Below are 23,836 nucleotides of genomic sequence, written 5' to 3'. Positions count from 1 at the left end.
TCAACTGTTTCAGTAAGTAAATACACAAAGGATACTGTAAATTATAATTGTAAATAGCAGGACTGTAAAATGTTGAACTCAGACGACTGCATTCAGGATTGGTTGTTGGCCAACTTAATGTTATTTTTAAAATGCATATTTAAAATATGATTAAGTGTTTAATTTTATATAAATTGCATAAATCAGTATTGGCTGTCAAAAGCCCCCAGATGGAGATAATTCAAAGATTATAATTTTCTATGGGTTTTTAGAGTAGAGTTGTAGAGTAGACATTTTCATGTTTTGTTTTAGAACGTAAATGACTTGCTTAACAGGTTAATTTCTACTTTCTTAGTACATGATGGTGAAAGAAGCCCTTCATGAACGTGCCAATCTGCTGAACATCGCTCCCCACCTGTCTGCACCTTTACCCATAATGCTTCCTGTTTACAAGTAAGAAACCCAGTTTTATCTTATTACTACTTACTACTACTCTGTTCACTAATTTACATGTCAGACAATGAAAACATTGCTCATTGAAAGGGAAAAATGAATAAAAAAGGAATGGAAATATGGGGTTTAGATGGAACAAAGTTAAAGAGAAGCACCAGAGACATCATATATTCATGAAAGACAGTTTTGCATTGGTAAGTTCACAGAAATGGCATTGAACCTTTCATAGGGACACCTGCAGCAGGTGGGGTTCGGATGAACCTCTCGCCTCCTCAGTCTCTGCCCCTTGTCATTCTGGGTTTTTAAAGGATCTTCCTGTCTTTACCATCACCATTATTAATTACTTGTGGCATTTATGCCTTGCTCTGATATTTAAAGCCGCCGGAGAAGTGTGAAAGGGTCACAGAAATGAGAAACCTCAAGATTACATCATCTGCCTGTCAGATTTTTTGGAAACTTAAAACAAATAAATCACAAGGTGTTATAGAACATAGTAGTACTTGGAAAAATCCAATTTTGTTCATTGAGAATATATCTATTTTAATTAGTAATATAACCCGTTACCCACTGAAAAAAAAAGCCTAAACTAAACTTAACCTGGTTACCTGTATACCAGCAAACAGATAAGGCTGGGAGACAATGAAGTCCAGCAAACCAGCATTACGGTTTTTTTTTTTTCAGCAGGTTACTCAAAATATCCTTGTTTGTATCTTTTAATACAGATTGTGCAGTCAGTACATTTGCTGAATTCACAGACACTGATAGTGTGTTACTGTTACTTAAAATGCTGTTTTACACAGGTGGTGGCAGCTGCCGTATTACTGGGCTGGCATTAAAATGTACGACCTGGTCGCCGGATCACAGTGTCTGAAGAGCAGCTACATCCTGAGCAAGAGCAAAGCACTGGAGCTCTTCCCAATGCTGAAGAAAGACAAACTTGTGGGAGCCATTGTCTACTATGATGGTGAGCCGTAGTGTTTCTATAATTTCAGTCTTGCGTATGACCTGGAAATCTTCAGAACTGAGGTGATACTATGCACATTTGGTTTTTATCATTTCTTTTGGCCAGTAATCAATTTAAAATGCTTAAAATGAATGAATTACAAAAGTAATTTTATATTATATATACGTTCAAATATTTGGGGTCAGGATGAATATTATCTGAATATTTGAAATATCATTCCATTTCATTATTTTACTGTATTTGCAAATGTAATTTATTTTTGTGATGGCAAAGCTGAATTTTTAGCAGCTGAGTGACATGCAACATTTCTTGATATCAATTTTGAAAATGGTTTGTGCTGCATAATATTTTTGTGGGAACTGTGATACTTGTATTTCAGGATTCTTTGATGAATAAGAAGTTCAAAAGAAGACTATAAGATTGTAAAAGCCTTGGTTGTCTTTTGATATATGTATGTGTGTGTGTAAATACAACAGTTGTTACGTGGCCACACCTTTGACAAGCCTGTGCTAGGGAGAAAAGAGACAGAGATACAATCTTTCTTTAAATAAGAAAAAAATCTTTTTTATCATTAAAACATCATAGCTATTTTCATTTGTGCCCGTGTCTCTCTTAGATCGTCTGTGCCCTGTGTCACCCGAGGCTGCCACCAGGCAAAACTTCCATATGTTCCTGGTTAGTCTGGGTGTGCAGAATATGTCCCCTTTATTCAAGGTCCCGTCCGTGGCAGCACAAGCCCCGCCCCCCAATCCTGCCTTCCAGTGCTTGCTGTCAAACTACATTTGGCCTGCGTTGATACACACGGTCCCTCGCAGGGCGTGCGGGCAGCTTATATACAGGGGGAGCGCGGCGGCTATCTGAGCAGCGATCTGTCACATCGCGTCCATCTGTGGGAGAAACGGAGGCAAAGAGACGTCTGGATGCTCTGTTTCCTGCCTCGCCGTGTTTACGTGCTGCCACTGACTGCGTTAAAAAGCATCTTCATTTGCGTATGTATGTGCGTGGAGAACCGAAACCGGCGATTGTAATGACAGTTTAGAGGTTTTATCCGTTCTTCTCCTCCCATCCGCCGCCCCCCCCCCCAAACCCCCATCCCTCCTTCCCCTGGGTTGTCAGCCGGCTTTTCTCTCCAATTATTCAATCTGGAACAATCACGGCCGTGACATTTCCGAATCTGACCTTCTCCGCTGGAGATCGCAGCCTGCCTGTCGCTATTTGCCTCCCTCTATTTCTCTCCCTCTCTCTCTCTCTTTTTCCTCTACTCGTACTCTCATTCTCTCACTTCTTCTCTTCCTGTCCCTCATCCTCCTTGAGTCCTCTATCTCTCTCTTTCTTTCTTTCACTATCTCATCCACATGCACGGCCGCCCATCACATCCCTCCTCCGCTATGATATGTCATCCATTCTTTCTGTAGGTCTTTTTTATTAATCTAATCTGACGTTAAAACTCCCTTATCTGCGTTTTCAGTCATTTGTAATGTCGCGGTTTCTTTATTTCATTAGAATTCGGCTTGCAGCACAAAAGCCCTGCTCTTTTGGCCATACCTGCAAGCTGTACTCTAATAAACATTCAAGCTCAGCCAAGCGTTTCTTGTCTACTGCTGCGGGACACAGCTTTCCGTGCGAGCTGTGATTTGTCCTCTTACATGATATTAACGATATTCCAACATGCATATGTGTATTATCCTTCTCTACATGGATATTTTCCCTGTATCGTGATTTGAGTGCAGAGCCATGAGCACGGAGGCAAACCCAGGTTCATGGGATCTCTGTTAAAAGCATGCTGGTGCCTTCACTGCACATTATTCTTTGAGAAGTGTGCCCTTTAAACAGGCTTCCTGCCTGTGTTATTATTTTATTGTCTGGTGGAGTTGCCCTGAGCACGTGTTAGCATTAGACATGCTTACATGGGTTACCTATCCCTCTGGTTCTTTAGCATCGAGAACACAGACCTAGAACACAGAGTCTTTTTTTTAAATCTAGTGGCTCTTTAGTTGCCCTAATAGAGTGATATCGCGTTGGCATCAAGGTTTCCTGTAATTCATGTTTCAAATGTGTCTGAAATAGTTTAAATGCCTTAAAAGGCCTTATAACAATATTGACCACCGTCAAAACACTGCAATCATAAAGCAAATCTTAACTGGGTGCATTGGCCTCTGGCAAGTACAGAAAAACATTTTGTACCTACTTAACATATTTTGGGTATGAAATTGTACCCAGAAGCGAGCTAAATCTGATGAAATCCCCAAAAACCTTCTTTTGGAAATGTCCTCATTTTTAAAAACTATATAAAAATGAAGTAAATAATGTAAAAAAAACCCTGTTGATTCTAGTTCTACAGTAGATTCTAGTTCTAGCTTTATTTAAAAATATTTCTATGGTATTTCTCATTTGTGTTTATTTGCTTCATATATGCGTATTGCCTCTTTTCAGGGCAACACAATGACGCCCGGATGAACCTGGCCATCAGTCTTACAGCGGCCCGCCATGGTGCTGCTATTGCTAACTACACCGAGGTGGTTCATCTGCTAAAGAAACCAGACCCAAAATCAGGCCAAGAGAAAGTTTGTGGAGCGCACTGCCGTGACATTATTACAGGTGAGATATGCCCCGACCGAAAACTAAATGAACTTAATGAAATGTTTTAGTTCCAGAAAACTGCCATTTCAAATTAACTTGTGAACCCTCATGAAATGACAGCTCACACAGAAGTCACTTTCAAACCAAGCAGCTTTCTGTTGGTCAACGCAGTGAATCTGTCATCAACTTAAATTGTGAAATGTAAGCATGGAAATCCTTCGCCCTTGAATGTAATTCCAATTGCGTGGATTTCCATTGAAGTAACCAGATTTTTTATACAAAAATGGATTTGCTTAATATAAAGTCTATGTAAAGACTATTTCTTAAATCTTTGCTTTCTTTTAAATTGTAATTTTCCCACAACCTAGCAACTGATCACCTTTCACTAACTCCTTTAAAATCTTTGCTTATAGTCCTTCTATGAAGAGATTTGTCTTCCTTACTCAGCAAATGACCCCAGTCAGCTGCGTCAGCTGAGTTAGTGTAACACCTCACACTGCCGTTCACAGGGCAGGAGTTTGACATTCGTGCCAAATGTGTCATTAACGCTACCGGCCCCTTCACTGACTCACTGCGCAAAATGGACAGCCAGAAAACTGCCAACATCTGCCAGCCTAGTGCTGGGGTGCACATTGTAATCCCTGGATATTACAGGTACTTACCTGAATCCTGCAATCATATTGTACCTTTTTTATCTCAAGTGTAATTTTATGGTTTTAACAGTGAATGGAGAGATAACATATGTGTACTCTTCCTACCAATTATAGCCCAGACAACATGGGGCTGTTAGACCCTGCCACCAGTGATGGCCGTGTCATATTCTTCCTGCCCTGGGAGAAGATGACTATCGCCGGCACAACAGATACGCCCACTGAAGTCACCGCCCATCCAATCCCTGTGGAAGATGACATAAACTTTATCCTGAGCGAAGTACGAAATTATCTCAGCCCTGACGTAGAAGGTAATATTACCCCATCTATGCATTTTCTTTTGAATGGTTTTTGAAAGTTATATGTTGCTACACCTAGAGCAAAGGGAAAACTGAAAGCTTTTTTAAAAAGCAATAGTACACATTGATTCTACATGCCTAGAGTTCTTGGTCAGTTGGTGCTCTAGGCGAAATAAGACATGTTTATTTTCTTTTAAGAATGTTTTTGAAAGATTTCTCATTAGCTTACCAAGGCTTGGTAAATCATAAAATGCTGGCGTCACTTTGTGAGTCAAAAAAGCATATCAGGCAACACAGAATTAATACCAGTAAGGTAACTACCACATTCAAGGCCCAGAAGGGTACTAAGAACATCGACAAAATGGTCCATGCGACATTAGTGGTTCAACCGTTATTTTATGAAGCTATGGTAATACTTTTTGTGCGCAAACGAAAACTTTCAATAATCCTTCTCCCCCGAGTTACCATCTACCGCCATAATAAAGTCATTAAATTAGATTTCTTTGTGCACAAAAAGTATTCTAGTAGCTTTGTACAATTACGGTTGAACCACAGATGTTTCATGGACCATTTTAACAATGATCTTACTATATTTCTGTGCCTTGACTGTGGAAGTTACCTTGCTGTCCATTGAGGGTCAGAGAGCTCTCAGATTTCATCAGAAATATCTCAATAAGTGTTCCAAAGGTGAATGAAGATCTCATGGGTTTGGGACGACAAATTATTGACAGAATTTTCATTTTTGGGTGAGCTATCCCTTTAAGTTTCTATTATACTGGTTGTGTTGTACTGTTTTGATTAACTAAAAAGAACCGACTCATTCCTTCATTCAGGAATTTGAATTACACTGGTTGCACTGTATAGTTCTTTCCGGTGTCACTAGGGATTCTAGTCCCCCCCCAATCGAGGGCCCCTGTAACTCTGTTTCACCATTACCCGTCTGATGCTCCTGGTTCTTGTTGTACAGTAGACTCAGTAGTGCTGTTTTGGTACTTCTGAATAGAGAAGCAGGAAACACAGGAAATGCTTCCAGAATACTGAATTACTGTTCTGTTCACAATGGCAGAAGAACACTTGCAGGAACAGTTGAGGGTAATCAAAGATTTTTATTTATTTATTTTTGTATGGAAAAGAGCATTGATATTTTAATAATAAATGTTGGTCATACCTGCTTTTCTTAAAATGAAGATGACTAGATAATGATTTTTTTAAGTAAAGAGTTTGCGGAAAGTGTGACTCAACTGAACTGACCAAATTTATATATGCCTTATTGTTCAAAAAGTTTCAGGTCGGTCCGTTTTTATTTTTTATTTAATTTTTTTATGTTTTTGAAAGAAGCCTCTTATGATGATCAGTGCTGCATTTATTTGATATAATAAAATAAATATAAAATCTTTAATATTGTAAAAAAATTATTACAATTGAAAATAACTTATATATTTAATATATTTAATTACATTTTATGTATTTAAAGCCTCTTAATATATTTAAAAATATTAATTATTCCCATGATGGCAAAGCTGAATTTTCAGCATTGCTTCAGTCTTCAGTGTCACAGACTAAAAAATCTGAAGAACAACATCTAGAGGCCTCTAAATACTGCATTGATGTTAGCGAACAAACAGACAGCACTGTTGTGTTGAAACTAGTAACTACTAGTTAGGACTTATAACTATTCCAAGCATCATCTTCTGAAAGCCGAGGTATTGAATTTTAAGCGCAGACCTCCAATTGTTCAAAGCACCGTGGATGCTGGCTTGATTGCTTGATTGATTAGCTTCATAACTAATTTTCCCTCACACAAAATGCTTCCTTCTTTCTCTGATTGTTGGGCAAATCATTAAGAGTTTGTTGAGTCTCGTTATCTCATTCAGCACTGCATGTGTCTTTCTGTAGAAAGTCATCCAGCTGTCTATTATTACCATAAACCACAATGTGACGGCTGCCGTGCGTCTGGGTGTCTTCAGCTTTGTTCAGGGCATGAATGAGCAACCAAACGACACTGTTGACCTGGGACAGAGAGTTTGAATAACGCAGATCAGGGAGAATAAGGATGGATTGAGCGACAGAGGAATGACAAAGAGACCTTGCCTAGATGGAGAGTTGAGGCTGAACTGGATTCGGCTCTAGTAAAGGCAGCTAAAGGGATTTGGTTGTGGGAGATTTGTCACAATGACAGTGTAGGGGCAAGATCTTGTTGTTTGTCCCTCGAGAAGAGATATTGTGTGAGAGAGAAATTGCATGATTGCATGAGATGAACAGAGACTTTCGTAGTTTTTCCGCATTCAGAATGTTTTTACATTGATCCTAATTTGATCAATCACCTGTTTTAAGGAGGGATGTACTAAAAACAAAACATAATTCTGAAAATGTCAATATAGAATTTTAGTTGATTTGATCATTGTTTTATGTTTTTGATTACTGATATAATGGCTGATATAACTCTATACATTTTCAACATTTAAGCACTGACACTATATCTCCAGTCCATAAAAAAATAAAAAAATAAAAAATTATATTGTTTTATAAAAATAAATAATGCATACTCAAATCCACTCTTGTATTGTAGCTCAACTGATGGATCTTGACAGTGTCAGTGAGTTTTTATCAAATTAATAGGTGTTTACTAGTTTCAGTCCGGCACTGTTTGCATTTTCCCGTCCAGCGCCACGTTGTTTAATTAGCAAATGCATTTGCGCCCATTTGTGCGCCCATGGGTGTGCTTGTCTAAAAAAGAGGTGTGAGCTGAAAATAGACAGCACCATAGACCAACTCAAACCTGGTCTAATGTTTGGCGCAATGTTTTTTGTTTGTCATTTAAAGAGCGTTTTAGTATAGGCGGGTCCGCAACGCATGTACATGCTGCTTATTAAACACAGGGACACACAGCAGCACACAAGGCGACAGTGAATAAAGCTCCCTAGAAAGATACCAACAGACTACTCTTAAATGTGTGTACAGTATATAGCATGGAAAGAGATATGATTTGCATATCTGTTTTTTATGATTTTATTTTTCTTTTTTACTTTTAAATATGTGTTTTTATCTCAAATTCTGCTGTAGCTCTCCCAGGAAAATTACAGAACGATAAAATCTATAAAATCTTTCCTGCAAATATACATATCCATATATATACGGAACTTTAGGAATATATATCTCATTCATGTCAGAATTTTTGTCCTGAGGAGCTGCGACAATCTATATTACATTTAGTCAGTCACTTGGCTTAATTTAATTAACTTTAATTTTGATTTGTTAAAATCAAAAAATCACCGGGACCTCTCCTCATGTACAGTATTGTTCAAAATAATAGCAGTACAATGTGACTAACCAGAATAATCAAGGTTTTTCGTATATTTTTTTTATTGCTACGTGGCAAACAAGTTACCAGTAGGTTCAGTAGATTCTCAGAAAACAAATGAGACCCAGCATTCATGATATGCACGCTCTTAAGGCTGTGCAATTGGGCAATTAGTTGAATTAGTTGAAAGGGGTGTGTTCAAAAAAATAGCAGTGTGGCATTCAATCACTGAGGTCATCAATTTTGTGAAGAAACAGGTGTGAATCAGGTGGCCCCTATTTAAGGATGAAGCCAACACTTGTTGAACATGCATTTGAAAGCTGAGGAAAATGGGTCGTTCAAGACATTGTTTAGAAGAACAGCGTACTTTGATTAAAAAGTTGATTAGAGAGGGGAAAACCTATAAAGAGGTGCAAAAAATGATAGGCTGTTCAGCTAAAATGATCTCCAATGCCTTAAAATGGAGAGCAAAACCAGAGAGACGTGGAAGAAAACGGAAGACAACCATCAAAATGGATAGAAGAATAACCAGAATGGCAAAGGCTCAGCCAATGATCACCTCCAGGATGATCAAAGACAGTCTGGAGTTACCTGTAAGTACTGTGACAGTTAGAAGACGTCTGTGTGAAGCTAATCTATTTTCAAGAATCCCCCGCAAAGTCCCTCTGTTAAAAAAAAGGCATGTGCAGAAGAGGTTACAATTTGCCAAAGAACACATCAACTGGCCTAAAGAGAAATGGAGGAACATTTTGTGGACTGATGAGAGTAAAATTGTTCTTTTTGGGTCCAAGGGCCACAGGCAGTTTGTGAGACGACCCCCAAACTCTGAATTCAAGCCACAGTACACAGTGAAGACAGTGAAGCATGGAGGTGCAAGCATCATGATATGGGCATGTTTCTCCTACTATGGTGTTGGGCCTATTTATCGCATACCAGGGATCATGGATCAGTTTGCATATGTTAAAATACTTGAAGAGGTCATGTTGCCCTATGCTGAAGAGGACATGCCCTTGAAATGGTTGTTTCAACAAGACAATGACCCAAAACACACTAGTAAACGGGCAAAGTCTTGGTTCCAAACCAACAAAATTAATGTTATGGAGTGGCCAGCCCAATCTCCAGACCTTAATCCAATTGAGAACTTGTGGGGTGATATCAAAAATGCTGTTTCTGAAGCAAAACCAAGAAATGTGAATGAATTGTGGAATGTTGTTAAAGAATCATGGAGTGGAATAACAGCTGAGAGGTGCCACAAGTTGGTTGACTCCATGCCACACAGATGTCAAGCAGTTTTAAAAAACTGTGGTCATACAACTAAATATTAGTTTAGTGATTCACAGGATTGCTAAATCCCAGAAAAAAAAAATGTTTGTACAAAATAGTTTTGAGTTTGTACAGTCAAAGGTAGACACTGCTATTTTTTTGAACACACCCCTTTCAACTAATTGCCCAATTGCACAGCCTTAAGAGCGTGCATATCATGAATGCTGGGTCTTGTTTGTTTTCTGACAATCTACTGAACCTACTGGTAACTTGTTTGCCACGTAGCAATAAAAAATATACTAAAAACCTTGATTATTCTGGTTAGTCACATTGTACTGCTATTATTTTGAACAATACTGTATATTGATAAGATATGAATGAAGAAAGAAACAAATTTATGCAAAAATAAAAAATTAACTGACCAATAATGGTAGTTTTAAAAATGAAAAAAAAAATTATAATAAATATTGGCCTATACTAATATGGTTGCTGATATTGGGAATGTCTAGGTATGGTGATTGTGATTCTTTGAGAACTTTGAGTGCATTCCAGCTTGGAAATGGACTCAATTCTTCCCTTGAGAGTTTGATTACTTACCAGCGGTCTATTGCTGAGGTTCATTTAAACTCAAGGTGTCTGTGTGTGTGTGTGTGTGTTATTGGTCTCCCCAGTCTGCTGTCAGCTGAGCTCTCTAGCCTTGTCATAAATGTTTCAGAGATGCCCTTTGATAATGAGAGTGCTTTCTCTGCCCCCCCCCCCCCCCCCCCCCCATTCAGAAATATCAACCTGCATATTACAGTGGCAGGTGTACCGCAGATCGATACACAGCTCCCTCTTAATAATTGATGTTTGAGATGTCACCACAAAAGGGAAATTGACTCTGGACTCGTACATGCTGTTCTAGTAACACTTTGTAACGTAAAGTAACAAAACAATTCTAGATTTATGGACACTGACTGCACAAATACAGTAGTGTGGCCTATTGTAGTCCTGTCAATCAGATACTCGCCACATACACTTCAGCTGTCAGAGATTGTCAGCGTCTCTGGTTTCTTTGGTTCTCAGTGCGACGAGGGGATGTCCTGGCGGCCTGGAGTGGCATTCGTCCGCTGGTCACCGACCCCAACTCCAAAGACACACAGTCCATCTGTCGAAACCACATCGTCAACATCAGCGACAGCGGACTCGTCACCATCGCTGGTCAGTGACACTGTGCCATTTTATATATATACAAGTGGTGATTTGTACATTGTGTAAAATTTTGTAACTATTGTAAGAAAAAAAATACAATACAGATATAATTTTTTTCTATAAATATATTTATTGGGGAAAATATCTACACTTTTAAAAGTGAAGTAATTTTACACTATAAAATATAAAAGGCATTTTTTGGCCAAATTGTGCTGCCATGCTTACAGTTGTTCTGCTTAAAATTTTTATGCAAACAATGAACGTTCAAAAGCACAGTATTTATTCCATGTAGTTTTTTGCATATCTTAATGCATCCTTGCTGAATAAGAGTTTTCATTTCTTAAAAACAACAACAACAACAACAAAAAACATACTAACCCAGTAATTATTAACTTGTAAACATTATTATATTTTTTTAAAATGATAATTAAAGAATTATTAAGAAATTACAATAAAACAAAATAAGTAAAAATATTACAAATTAAATCTTGCTTAAAAATAAAATAATATACAATTTTTTTTTTTTTAATGAGGAACTGGGTTACTGATAATTGTTCCACTAAGGATGTATAAAGTTTTCACAGCGTTTGTCTACTCTAGGTGGGAAGTGGACAACCTATCGTTCTATGGCTGAGGAGACCCTTGACGCAGCCATAAAGGCTCATAATCTCTCAGCTGGTCCCAGCAGGACGGTCGGTCTGATGCTGGATGGTGGGAAGGACTGGACCCCCACCCTGTACATTCGCTTGGTTCAAGACTACGGCTTGGAAAACGAGGTGGGTTTTGAAGCCCAACTACTTAGCATTCTGTCGGTCAGAGCTCTTTGGAGCAGGTTCAGCTGCTCCATAACGCTTCAGTCCCCCATGATTCTGTGGGGGAGAGAAAGTCTGGCAAACCCTTGTTTGGAAGTGTGAGAGCTTGATGTGGCCCTAGCGCTACCATGGATGTTGTTTTGCCAGCATAGTTAAAAAGGTCAGTATGCAGATATTTTTGACAGCACTTGACCTTTGGTGAGAGATCTAAAAGAAGAGTTTGAATCGTGGTAAACGGGGCCGTTTTATTTGCCTGAACACTTAATGAAGCAAAGGTGTTCATAAGAAAAAATCTTTAAACATCTCACAGCCCAATTGAAAGTTTAAAATATAGCTTTGGTTACATTGGGTTTGCTGTATAGGGAAATAAAGTTAAATCCACAGTCTAGTTAAAGGAACATGGCACTATTTGTTAAAATATGCTAATTTTCCAGCTCCCCTAGAGTTAAACAGTTGAGTTTTACTGTTTTTGAATCCTGTAAGGGAAACAGGTCAATTTAGCTCAAAGGGAATCATTTAAGATTTTAAAGGGAATTTGAACAGAATCACTGTTTCACGGCTGTTCACGGAGACGCGCCTGCGGTTCAGTGAACGAGCCGTTTAACATCAAATCTGCGCTGGATACTAATATACAAACTATAGTGAAAACACTAGCAATTAGCACAGTAACAAGATCGGCAGTTTAAGACATTAACTTGTAAGCACAAAACACAAGATACTTCTCTTTTCAATATGAATAAGGCTTTATTGGATAAATCTAAGACATATAAACTAATCTAACACATAAACGCACGCACTCACACATTCACACAGGTTGCAGGAAGATCGAAAGTTAGGAAAAGATGAGTTTAAGAGAATGGAAATATGGAATTCCAAGTTTACAGCAATACGTTAAATTGCATAGACATGAACAACCATCAATCACGTAATTAGCCCTTGCATTGAGTTCCTCAATGTGACTAAAATTATATTAGATACACCAGTACAACAAATATCTGGGGATACGTTGCCTTAGTTTCCTGTGAAAGGGACTCCCGTTTAAAGGGGTATCCCGGTGTCGCTGATTGGCTGGAAGTTCAGTAGTGAAGTGACGTCTTGGGAAGCCCGTGGTTGTTGGGCGTTGGCTGAAAGTGCAGAGTCGTGTGCGCTGGTCGAAGTTGAACGGGCATCCGAGGTCAGGCGTCGGAGACTCGACGTTACAAAACTTAACTCAGAACACGAAACTCTCAAACGGAAAAGAAATAAAGTTTGACTAGACTAGGTTGTGTTCCTTCTCATCGTGGCATAGTAGCAGCAGGCAGGCCGAAGCACGCAGGAACCGCGCTCAAACAGTGATGACTAAACCGCATGGCTAGAAGCTACAAGCTAGCAGAAGCATAGCTAGAGACTAGAAACAGGCATGGCTAATAGCAGCAGCTAGGGACTAAAAGCAGACTAAAAGCAAGGCATGACTGATAGCACAAGCAACGCTAGAACTAAAAGCCAAATTTCATGGTGTCCAAAGTATTTAAACTTCCCTGTTGGCCACCCCTCAAATGTTGCCTTGACCAATCAGATATGGTCTTGGCTCGGGGGTATCATAAATCATTTGTTTATCTTACCAAGCATGTGGTTCTTGCCTCACAGGGTCTAATTTTGGACATGATTCCTATAACACGATTATGATATATTTTACAAATAAATGATTGTCAGGACAATATCAAGCAAGAAAATTCGATTATATCAATACTAGACATGACTATGTATCCTATAGTTATCAAAAGACATACACATTAAGTGATTATACATGATAGTCAAATGTGTGGGTTACACATAAATGAATATGGAGTTAAGCAATGGAATGATTCATTTATAAGTCTTTTTGAGTTCATTCTGGTCCATATATAATGTATAATGCCATTCTCTGGCAAAGGGACTTTTATGTGAAGACAAAGGTTTAAAGCCCTTCCCCCTTAGGAATTTCAGTCTGGTTCTGCTGGGTGGGGGAAGTCAATGCAAGTATTTAACTTGATCTCCTGGGTTTACATGTGATGTCCAGCGTTGCATTTCAATCATGAACAATAAATTTGACAATCTCTTCTTCGAATTAAAATTGTCAATAATTGTTCTATTGGTGTTAATGTTGAAAGCTGTTGTGTGAACAAGTTGGTTGGTTGGTTATCTTGCTTGGTTCTTGTGGCACTAGAACTGATTTATGACTTCCTGAGGAGTTCGGCTCTCGTTTCAATGCACACAGCTCTGATAGACTCTTTAATTTGTCTGGTTCGACTCATTTCTGCTACAATCCATTGAGCCAATCTCCAGGTCTGGTGGTAGCACTTTTAGCTTAGCTTAGCATAGATCATTGGATCTGATTAGACCGTTAGCATCTTGCTTAAAAATGACCAAAGAGTTTCAATATTTTTCATATTCAAAACTTGCAGCAGTTGCAATGATATTATTATTTTTAAGGCACTGCGTAATAACTCTTTGCCTGCTGTAACTACAGAAGAGTCAAGTTTTAAATAGGAAAAATATTGAAACTCTAATGGTCTAATCAGATTCAATGATCTATGCTAAGCTAAGCTAAAAGTGCTACCACCAGACCCGGAGATCGGCTGAATGGATTCGAAAATGGTAAAACTCAACTGTTTAACTCTAGGGTAGTAGGAAAATTAGTCTATTTTCAAATATAGTGCCGTGTTCCTTTTAATAATGGTTACAGCCATAAGGAATAACATTTACATTTTGTGAACCCACAGGTTGCTCAGCACCTGGCAGCCACCTATGGAGGAAGATCATTTGAAGTGGCCAAAATGGCTAAGGTGACGGGCAAGAGATGGCCTATAGTGGGTAAACGCCTTGTGTCTGAGTTTCCCTACATAGAGAGTGAGGTAAGTACTCTGAAATTATAATAATGACAATTAACCTGCTGTTGACTATTTGCTAAGCCCCGCCTTTAAAGCTTCACAAAACCCCTGTTTTAGCACTGGTTAGTTCTCACCACAGTTAAAAAAAGATGATTGCCGTGGTGCAAAGGAGGGAAACAGACAGCGCAGACAGCTTCGGCTACAGACATTTTCATTTCGCTCTCATTGAGTTAAAAACAAATAAATGCACAGCCATTTGCACTCTGCATCGTTTATATATATATATATATATATATATATATATATATATATATATATATATATATATATATATATATATATATATATATATATATATATATATATATATATATATATATACCTATATATGAATGCACTGTTGCACTTCTGAGAACTTTAGGCTTATTCTTCGGTGTGAATGAATTGCGTTTGTGCTGACAAGCTTTTACTCTGTAATGGTGCATTCAAGTCATCCTGGGAAGTCAGTAGTAACATGTTGGAAAGTATTAATCATGATGTTATGTGTTTTCAAATTACTTTGGATGGAGAACGATAGAGATGCACCTTTTCTACAAAAATACAGCAAATCTTTTTTTTTTTTAACTGCTTTAACGAAATTATGAAAAATATATTGTAAATCTATTGGTGTTAATGGGATTGAAATATATATTATCAAAAATCTATAATACTGTCGGATTTTGTACAAGCAACATAGCTAATTTTATTTTAAACATTAAAATGTGTAAATTTTTACACAATTTCTGTCAACTACTATACAAACGCAAGTATAAATTGTGTCCACCATTTGTTTTATCTGACACTTTGTGAACTCAGAAACTCAGGGTGACACTGTGGTGGCGTTTATATGCGCTAAACTCCTAAATATGATCTTAAAGGGGACATATGATGCGATTTAAATTTTTTCTCTCTCTTTGGAGTGTTACAAACTCTTGGAGCATGAAGAAGATCTGTAAAGTTGCAAAGACTAAAGTCTCAAATCCAAAGAGATATTCTTTATCAAAGTCAAAACTCTGCCACGCCCCCCTAAAACAGCTTATTCAAACATGCCCCCACATGTCTACGTCACTATGTGGAAATATTTGCTTAATGCTGCCAAAAAAATTCATGCAAAGAAAGAAGGCGTGGTTTCAGAAACCTCAGTTAGTGTTGAAGCAGTCATGTCAGGGAGATGCTGTGTGCTTCTAGGTGAAGTCAAAAGCACTTTATTTATTTGGCCTTCGGAAAGTAGATGCATTTAGGAATCTTTAGGTAATGCATTTTATGGACGACTGTTTCGTGAACCTATGAGAGGAGGTAATTCTGACATTGCTATGACATTCTGGTGCTTCTGAATCAGCTACTGTAAGTATGATATTAGTGTAAGTATTTGCTACTGACTGATCAAATGCAGAGTTTTTTCGCTTCGCTGTATGTGTGTGCGCATGTGCGTGTGTGTGAGAGAAAGAGAGAGGGGGTCACACAGTGGAGTCAGCTGTCTTAACCGTCCATGGCTTGTGCATTGCAAACACATACGAGCTTCATCACTGTGTCTGTCACACCGCTCTGTTCCTCTTTTGGGCTTGGTAAAACTAAGGACATTATTAACTGTCTTTACATTTATTTTGAAAGATGAAACTCGCGATTATGGAAAGGGGGATTACATTTCCAATGAGTTCTTGGAGTGTTCGACCAATCACAAATCACTGGGTCCGTTGGCCAATCAGAGCAGACCGCACTTGTCAGAAAGAGGGACTTTCTTTATGGAAAACGACATGTTTGAGAGAGGCGGGGCATAGAAGACCTACAATAATGTACAGTATTTTAGAAATAATGTGTTTCTTGAACATTAAAACATGTGAACATATTCTATTACACCATTATTACACAAAATAATGACATTTAAAAAAGCATTATATGACCCCTTTAAATCCAACATATGGAGGTGCTTGGATGGTTTCAATGTAATTTTGCATAAATTGTACTGAAATATGGTAAAACGTCATTCCCTGACATGTGGTTTACAGTATATTTCCCCTATACCAAATATTTGAATTTATATTGAGAAGTTAATTCTTTGTTGTTTTATTTAATATTTGATTCAGTTGGTTGTAGAGATGAAAGTAAGAGTAACACTACACAGTTCACGCACACATAGTGAATGCATTGTGAAACAGTTCTGTTCATTTACACCAATATTATCTGTTCCGATCGCTTTCAAATTAAGCTTGACAGTCGACTCCATTCTGATTCTGAAGTTAAGTCTCCAAAGTTTTTAGTTAGTAAGCTAGTACTTAGAATAGACTCTTTACAATGTTAGACTTCATTACAGTCCATGAGCGCATTTTACTGAAAATCACATTGTTTCTTGAAAGGTGGAGCTTAGCTAAGGGTCAAATGCTATAACTCTGTCAGCATTTAAAATAAGTAAGATTCACTGTTGGGTTGAATGCTAATCTTGATGTTTGAAAATATTCCAGGTCATTCAGTCAGCCTAAAAATACAAGGATGTCGGGTTGTTTCAAAACGGTTTTTATAAAATGTTAATGTTAAATTTAAATGAAAGTGACATTTTCTGTCTGGATTTAGGTGCAGTATGCTATAAAGGAGTATGCGTGTACAGCCATCGATGTGATTGCTCGCCGAACTCGGCTGGGCTTTCTGAACGTCCAGGCTGCGGACGAGGCTCTGCCGCGGATCGTTGAGATCATGGGCAAAGAACTTCAGTGGACTGAGCAAAAAAAGAACGTATGTCATTTATCACATAATATATTTCTTTAGAATACAGACTTACAGTGTTGTGTGTGTCTGTGATTTATTTAATTAAATTGAAAGCAGAATACACTTTAAATTCACATTTTAGCATGCTTATGAATTCAAATCTAACCAAACATTTTGTTGGCAATACTTGATTTATTGAATTTATTAGATGTGCAAACCTGCTCCCCTTGCCCTGAACACAGCTGTTTTTATTTTTTTGACTGATCTAAAGCTAAAGGTCTCAGCCAGGTTAAAAGCTAATAATAGGCCTCAGCTATTGTTAGTGTGACCCTTAAATAGTTTTTTTTTTAACAAGGAGTCTCCACTTCAGGATAAGATCACAATTCAATTGTGCAATGAACGCCCGGCACAACACCTCTTAATGACTATGGCTATTACGTCTGTACACGCACAAGTGTTTGAAAGTATGTGTATAGTGCATTTGTGAAGGGGTGATAGAGCTAATCCAGCTTTTGCACGATGGTTGTTGGTTTCCTGTCTGATAAACAGAGGCACTAATAATAGCACAGATCACTGTGCAGCTTTGAAACTGTTCAGTTCCCATGAGTCCAGAACTCAGATCTGCTCACAATGCAGGTCCACCACACCCACCACACACAGACACAATGCTCTGCTGGGAACCTTGATCCAGTGCAGGTATATCACAGCTCTCTGCAAGGCAAGACAGAATTCTCATCCTGTGCATGAAACACCTTTTGAACTTTGGCTGAATTTGAATCCTTTTTACTGTGTCAAACAAAATATACACATATATATATATATATATATATATATATATATATATATATATATATATATATATATATATATATATATATATATATATATATATATAAATATATATATATTAGGGGTGCTCTGATCACGATCGGCCGATCGTTAATGCGCATCTCGTCAGTAAAGCCGGTTCTCTAATCAGCGGGTTAATTCCATCAGGTGCGTGATTTCACATAGAGCAGCTGTTACTACACAGAGAAGTAACTAGTAGAAGTAAGTTCTAACTGAGAAGATGCGCCAATGAACGCTGAAAATGAAGTGGATTTGCGCATCTTCTCAGTTAACAACGGCTCAGTTAACAACGGAGCACCCCTAATATATATATATATATATGTATATATATATATATATATATATGTATATATATATGTATATATATATGTATATATATATATATATATATATATATATATGTATATATATATATATATATATATGTGTGTGTATATATATATATATATATATATATATATATATGTGTGTATATATATATATATATATATATATATATATATATATATATATATATATCAGCATTAACTTGTAGCCTTTACTGGTATTTTCTAATAAAACATGCTCCAGTAATCTTTGTTTTATTTACATATTTATTTTTTAGTTTTTTAGTTTTAATTAGATTTTTAGCATATATATCCCCCTGAGAAAAAAAACAATGTATTTTTATATGACTCTATTTCACATTCTGTCTGACCTCTTGAATGTAGTTTATTTTAATTAAGTAATTAATTAATTAATCAATCAAATAATGTTTTTTATTGCTGTACCTTTAAGACTTCTATGTAAATACCTTCTTCAGACATGTAATGATACAACAACTTAACTTTTTTTTTTTTTTAGGCCGATTTTTGAGTAGAACACAGAAAAAAATTGATTTTAGTTTTTTTAAAGGGTCGGCTATTCAGGAAAGAAATCCTGTAATTTACTTTTATATTACCGTATTTCATCTTCTATCTGACTCTTACAATAAGATTGTTTTATTTATTGCTTAATGACATGTAAATGCCTTCAACAAAATGAAAAACATAAATTTTTTTCTTTTTCTTTTTCGCTTTGCAGTTTAACGTGAATATATGTGGCAGCCTGTTGAGAATAGTTAGAAAAAAATAAAGGTTTTTTTCTTTAGGATAAAATACCTGTAATTTTTCTTTATTTGACCATATTTGACCATCTATCTGACCAGTATTTATTTATTTATTAACTTATTTCTGTGCCATGTAGACTTTTATGTAAATGCAAAGCATGCATTATACTGTAATAGGTTTACAAAATCACCTTTGCTGAAATGTGCTGCTTTTATGATCAGAAAAAAAAATTTTGATCAAAGATTCATTTTATTCAATTGTTTCTAACCTTTGGAAAGTTATTCAGTCTGTGTGTGTGTGTGTGTGTTGTGTGTGTGTTGTGTGTTGTGTGTGTGTGTGTGTAGGAAGAGCTGGAGGCAGCAAAGAAGTTCCTGCACCTGGAGATGGGTTATAAAGCTCGCTCTGAGCAGCTCAGCAAGACAACAGAGATCTCCCTCACAGCCCAAGAGATAGCGAGGTACAGGATGAGTGTGTGAGTGTATACAAGATCCGGTATCTCTGACTCTTCTAATATTGTCATTATTATGATTGACAGGTATAAGAAGCGCTTTTACAAATTTGATAAGGAGAGTAAAGGCTTTATCACAACAGTGGATGTCCAGCAAGTCCTAGAGGTGAGGTATAATCTCATACAGTTACAGTCTCTTACAATTACAACTGAACTTTCTTAATATTTTAGATTGCAAAAATATACTATTACTATTTGTTCTAAGCAGCCATTACAACCCTATTGTTTTCCCCTGGAGTCCATAATGTTAGTGAAGATTTCTTGAACTAACATCATGTAAAATGTTTTACACGTAGTTCATCGGGTTAGGTGAAGTTGAAGAGATTAGGGGATTTTCTCTTTTTATGTCACTTCATTTGAATTCATTTTCATTACTTTTGGATTGTCACAAGGTGCAAGACTGCAAGATGACCTTGTACTTAAAAGAGACAGTTTACCCAAAAATGAAAATACTGTCATTGTGCACTCACCCTCATGTTGTTCCAAACCTGTATGAGTTTCTGTCTTCCGCTGATCCCAAAAGAAGATATTTTGAAGAATGTCTATGGTAAAGGGAATGCTATGGAAGTCAGTGGCTACTGTTAACTGTTTGGTTACCAAATGGTTTTAAATATAAAAACAAAAATACAAATGTATAGGTGAAAGCGCATTCTGGGGTGCTAAAAATATGCTTGACCACAATTTGTTTTCAATGTGAGTGATGTGCAGAACAGATAGCAGCAGTTTCACAAGATTGAAGTATGTGTTTGTATTTATTACCAAAGAATAAGATTTAAATAATTCCCCTTGTGAATTGCTTATTAGCTTTCATTCCCTCAGCTTTCATTATCTTTGATTTATATGCAGTCCTTAACATTTTTGTTAAGCCTCAGTCTAATGTCTATTAGATACTGATTCTGTCGCTGATTTGTGTTTTTTCAGAAACTCAGCATTCATATAGATGAGAATGCCCTCCATGAGATCCTCAACGAGGTGGACCTCAACAAAAACGGACAGGTGGAACTGGATGAGTTCTTACAGGTATAGTATGAACCCTTAGAAGCTGTAAAAAATAGCTTTTTATAGACTACAGGCTGTCTTGGTTGTCGCTCTGGTTTCATGTCGGATTTGTAATTGTAGGTGGGAAAACCTCAAAATTAAAAGTGCTTGTTATCTTCATGTCACTACATCCATGTTTTGTCACAAGCCGACTGGTTCACAGTGATTAATCGCTCTGAAATGTCAGACTGAACCTAGATTACCATATACATTTTAAACCACCTTTAAATAGCTAGCCCAGGCTTTAACCAAAGTCCGCTGAAGTCAGGTCAGCTCACTCGAGGCCATATTGGTACTGTCTTTGGACAGCTAGTTCCAGTCATGTGAGATCAGCAAAGTAGTGGATCAAGATTACATTTGATGAAAAAGTTTGGGGCCATTTTTAGTTTTCTGAAAAAAGAAAATTGATCAAAAGTGACAGAACACTGTTCTTTTGACCTTTCTGTTCATCAAAGAATGCATATGATGCATACGATCAAATCAGCCTTTTAGAATGATTTCTGAAGGACCATGTGACACTAAAGACTGTAGTAGGCCTAATGGCTAATGGAAATTCAGCTTTACCACCATAGAAATAAATTGTATTTTAAAATATATTAAAATACAAAAACTTTTTATTGCTATATTTCACAATATTAATGTTTTTTATTATATTTTTGAACAAATAAATTCATCCTTGGTGTGCATAAAGCTTAATAGTTATAATGTGGCTGTAACTATTATGCTAGGTAGTGATTATGCATTTGTTTTGCTCTCTGATTGGTTCAGCTCATGTGTGCGGTCCAGAGAGGCCAAATCTCTGACAGTCGTCTGGCTATCTTGATGAAGACAGCCGAGGAGGGCTTGGATCTGAGAGGACCTGTCTCAGTTGACCGCAGTGGAGGCGGCGTTTGAATCCCAACTACAAACCAGAACATTCACCAGACAACAGCTCTCACCACAAAGTTGGATAAACAGCAAAAAGTGCTGTGCCCACGCTGGTCAGATCACAAGCACATCCTCTCCAGCTGGCTGCCTTTGACTACAATCTTTGTTTTTGTTTTGCTTTAACATGCTTATTTACATTTATTTCAATTAAAAAAGATATTAGAGCAGAGTATATTCTTTATAAATATTTCAAAGCATACTATTCTAGAATCTTTATTGTTTATCTAATGCATGCAGTGCCATGTGACCTGGTAAGCACGAATATATTGATTCTCTGAGCAGCTTTATCCGGTGAGCTTTCTGTTGTGCCATTTTTTTAATGTAGATTATTTGCTGCTGAACACAATGAGGTGAGATTTAAGGGCTCCTGGTGTCTTCTGAGATAAATAATGCACTATATATGAATTTCACAGATTTACACTGCGCTGCATACTGCTTCATTGTAACTGTTCTGAACTACATTAATGTGTTTTTGTGTTGTTGTTGTATCTTAATAATTTCAAATGTATACAAAATCTATAATTTCCCTCATACTCTCTTGTTTTTAATTAATGTGATGTGATTAAGTATACAGTTGTATTACTGTATACAGATCAGTTATATTATAATGAAATGTAAGGGCTCTTGTTTGAATGTTGAACATTTTATACCTTATTCAAATTCATGAACAATTGGAACTCCACTTTAATATGTTTCCTATACAGTCTTGCCTGTAAAAGTAATTGATTATTAATTTGTCATGAAATAATAAGGGAATATTATAACTGTACATTTTTATGTAGAGCACAGCAGGGAATGTACTTAATGTGCCTTGCTTCTTAAAGGGATAGTTCACCCCAAAATTACAATTCTGTCATTTACTAACCCTCATGTAGTTCCAAACTTTCTATGACTTACAGATCGTAAAAGAAGATATTTTATATATTCAAACTAGTTTTAGTTACCATTGACTTCCATCATATGGAAAACTGAAAAGAAGCAGTGAAACATGTCTTTAAATGTCTTCTTTTATGTTCTACAGTTTAAATTTTTGGGGGAACTTTAACTTTAAAAAGACACTTAATTAACTTTGCATGTCGAAACGCACAGTTAGACACACTAAAAGAGTGTAATCTTTTACTTGACTACTTATTTTTGTGGTTTAACTTTAAGGATACTTAAACCATGATGGTTTAAGAGAAATGTGTTTTGTACAATGAGATTGCTCAGAATTCATAATCTGTTTTGGTTTGTTATTATCATGCAATGACCTTGTTAGGGATATCATGATATATTTGGGTTTTTCTACGCTAAAAAAGACCATAGAGATTGTCATAGATCTTGGAGGATCAGTGTTGATTGACAGGTTTGAAAAAGATGGAGAACAGAAGCAGTTCAACTAATTTAATGTTTTTCCTGACGGGATGTAATTCAGCTCGATACTAATTGAAAAAAAAAAGAATCTTATTTTATGATAAAAATGTATAATAAATCAAAGCCTGAGAAACACAATTCTGTAATTAAATATGTCTGGTTGCAATCTGCATTGTTTGGACGTGCCTTTATTTTGTGAGTGATTGTCATTGTTATTCTCACATAACTTTTGTGCTAGTTGAAGCTTGTGATGTCCCCTCCCGACATTCTTCAAAATATCTTCTCTTGTGCGTGCAGGTTTGGAACGGCATGTGGGTGAGTAATTGATGACAGAATTTAAATTTTTGGCTGCACTATCCCTTTAAGGTTATAGGTGGGCCACAGTTAAACTAAAGGCTGAAGCTTCATAATACAATAACATTAACGGAATAGTTCAAATATTAATATCTGATGAAAACTGACTTAACTTCAGGCCATCCAAAAGATCTTGAGAAATTTTGCATTACATCACTTGCTCACCAATGGATCTTCTGCTGTGAAAGAGTCCATAATCCACATTAACACTTCCTTTAGTAAAGAAGTCCATCTCCTGTTGTCCTCTCTCATCAAAATACATTGACATTTGTGACCCTGGGCCACAAAACAAGTCATAAGGGTCCATTTTTTTTTACATAATCTGAAAGCTGAAAAAATAAGCTTTCCATTGTATGGTTTATTAGGGTAGGGCAATATTTGGTCGAGATACAACTGTTTGAAAATCTGGAATCTGAGGGTGTACAAAAATCATAATACTGAGAAAATCACCTTTAAAGTTGTCCAAGTGAAGTTCTTAGCAATGAATATTACTAATCAAAAAGTTTTACTATATTTACAGTAGTAAATGTACAAAATATCCTAATGGAACATGATCTTCATTTAATATCCTAATGATTTTTGGCATAAAATCTATAAATATAAATCTATGATTCTGACCCATTCAATGTATTTTTGGCT

At 36.8% G+C, this 23,836-nt stretch overlaps 1 protein-coding gene across 2 annotated transcripts in view; it reads left to right on the top strand.

Moving 5' to 3' along the window:
- gpd2 (glycerol-3-phosphate dehydrogenase 2 (mitochondrial)) overlaps positions 1–23,013 on the top strand; it is a 28,381-nt gene extending 5,368 nt beyond the window's left edge. For both annotated transcript variants that reach the window (XM_052599170.1, XM_052599171.1), the window contains 13 exons: positions 335–432; positions 1,233–1,396; positions 3,830–3,994; positions 4,486–4,630; positions 4,744–4,937; positions 10,555–10,689; positions 11,281–11,456; positions 14,234–14,365; positions 16,949–17,107; positions 19,362–19,474; positions 19,553–19,631; positions 20,447–20,545; positions 21,332–23,013. In XM_052599170.1, the coding sequence (XP_052455130.1) occupies positions 335–432; positions 1,233–1,396; positions 3,830–3,994; positions 4,486–4,630; positions 4,744–4,937; positions 10,555–10,689; positions 11,281–11,456; positions 14,234–14,365; positions 16,949–17,107; positions 19,362–19,474; positions 19,553–19,631; positions 20,447–20,545; positions 21,332–21,457 (1,785 nt within the window). In that variant the 3' untranslated portion in view covers positions 21,458–23,013. The remainder of the gene's footprint in view (positions 1–334; positions 433–1,232; positions 1,397–3,829; positions 3,995–4,485; positions 4,631–4,743; positions 4,938–10,554; positions 10,690–11,280; positions 11,457–14,233; positions 14,366–16,948; positions 17,108–19,361; positions 19,475–19,552; positions 19,632–20,446; positions 20,546–21,331) is intronic.
- The last annotated feature ends 823 nt before the right edge of the window (positions 23,014–23,836 follow it).

The sequence above is a fragment of the Carassius gibelio genome, chromosome A6, assembly GCF_023724105.1.
Source record: "Carassius gibelio isolate Cgi1373 ecotype wild population from Czech Republic chromosome A6, carGib1.2-hapl.c, whole genome shotgun sequence".
In the NCBI taxonomy this organism is placed as follows: domain Eukaryota; kingdom Metazoa; phylum Chordata; class Actinopteri; order Cypriniformes; family Cyprinidae; genus Carassius; species Carassius gibelio.
This window is presented reverse-complemented; position numbering and strand designations above follow the sequence as displayed.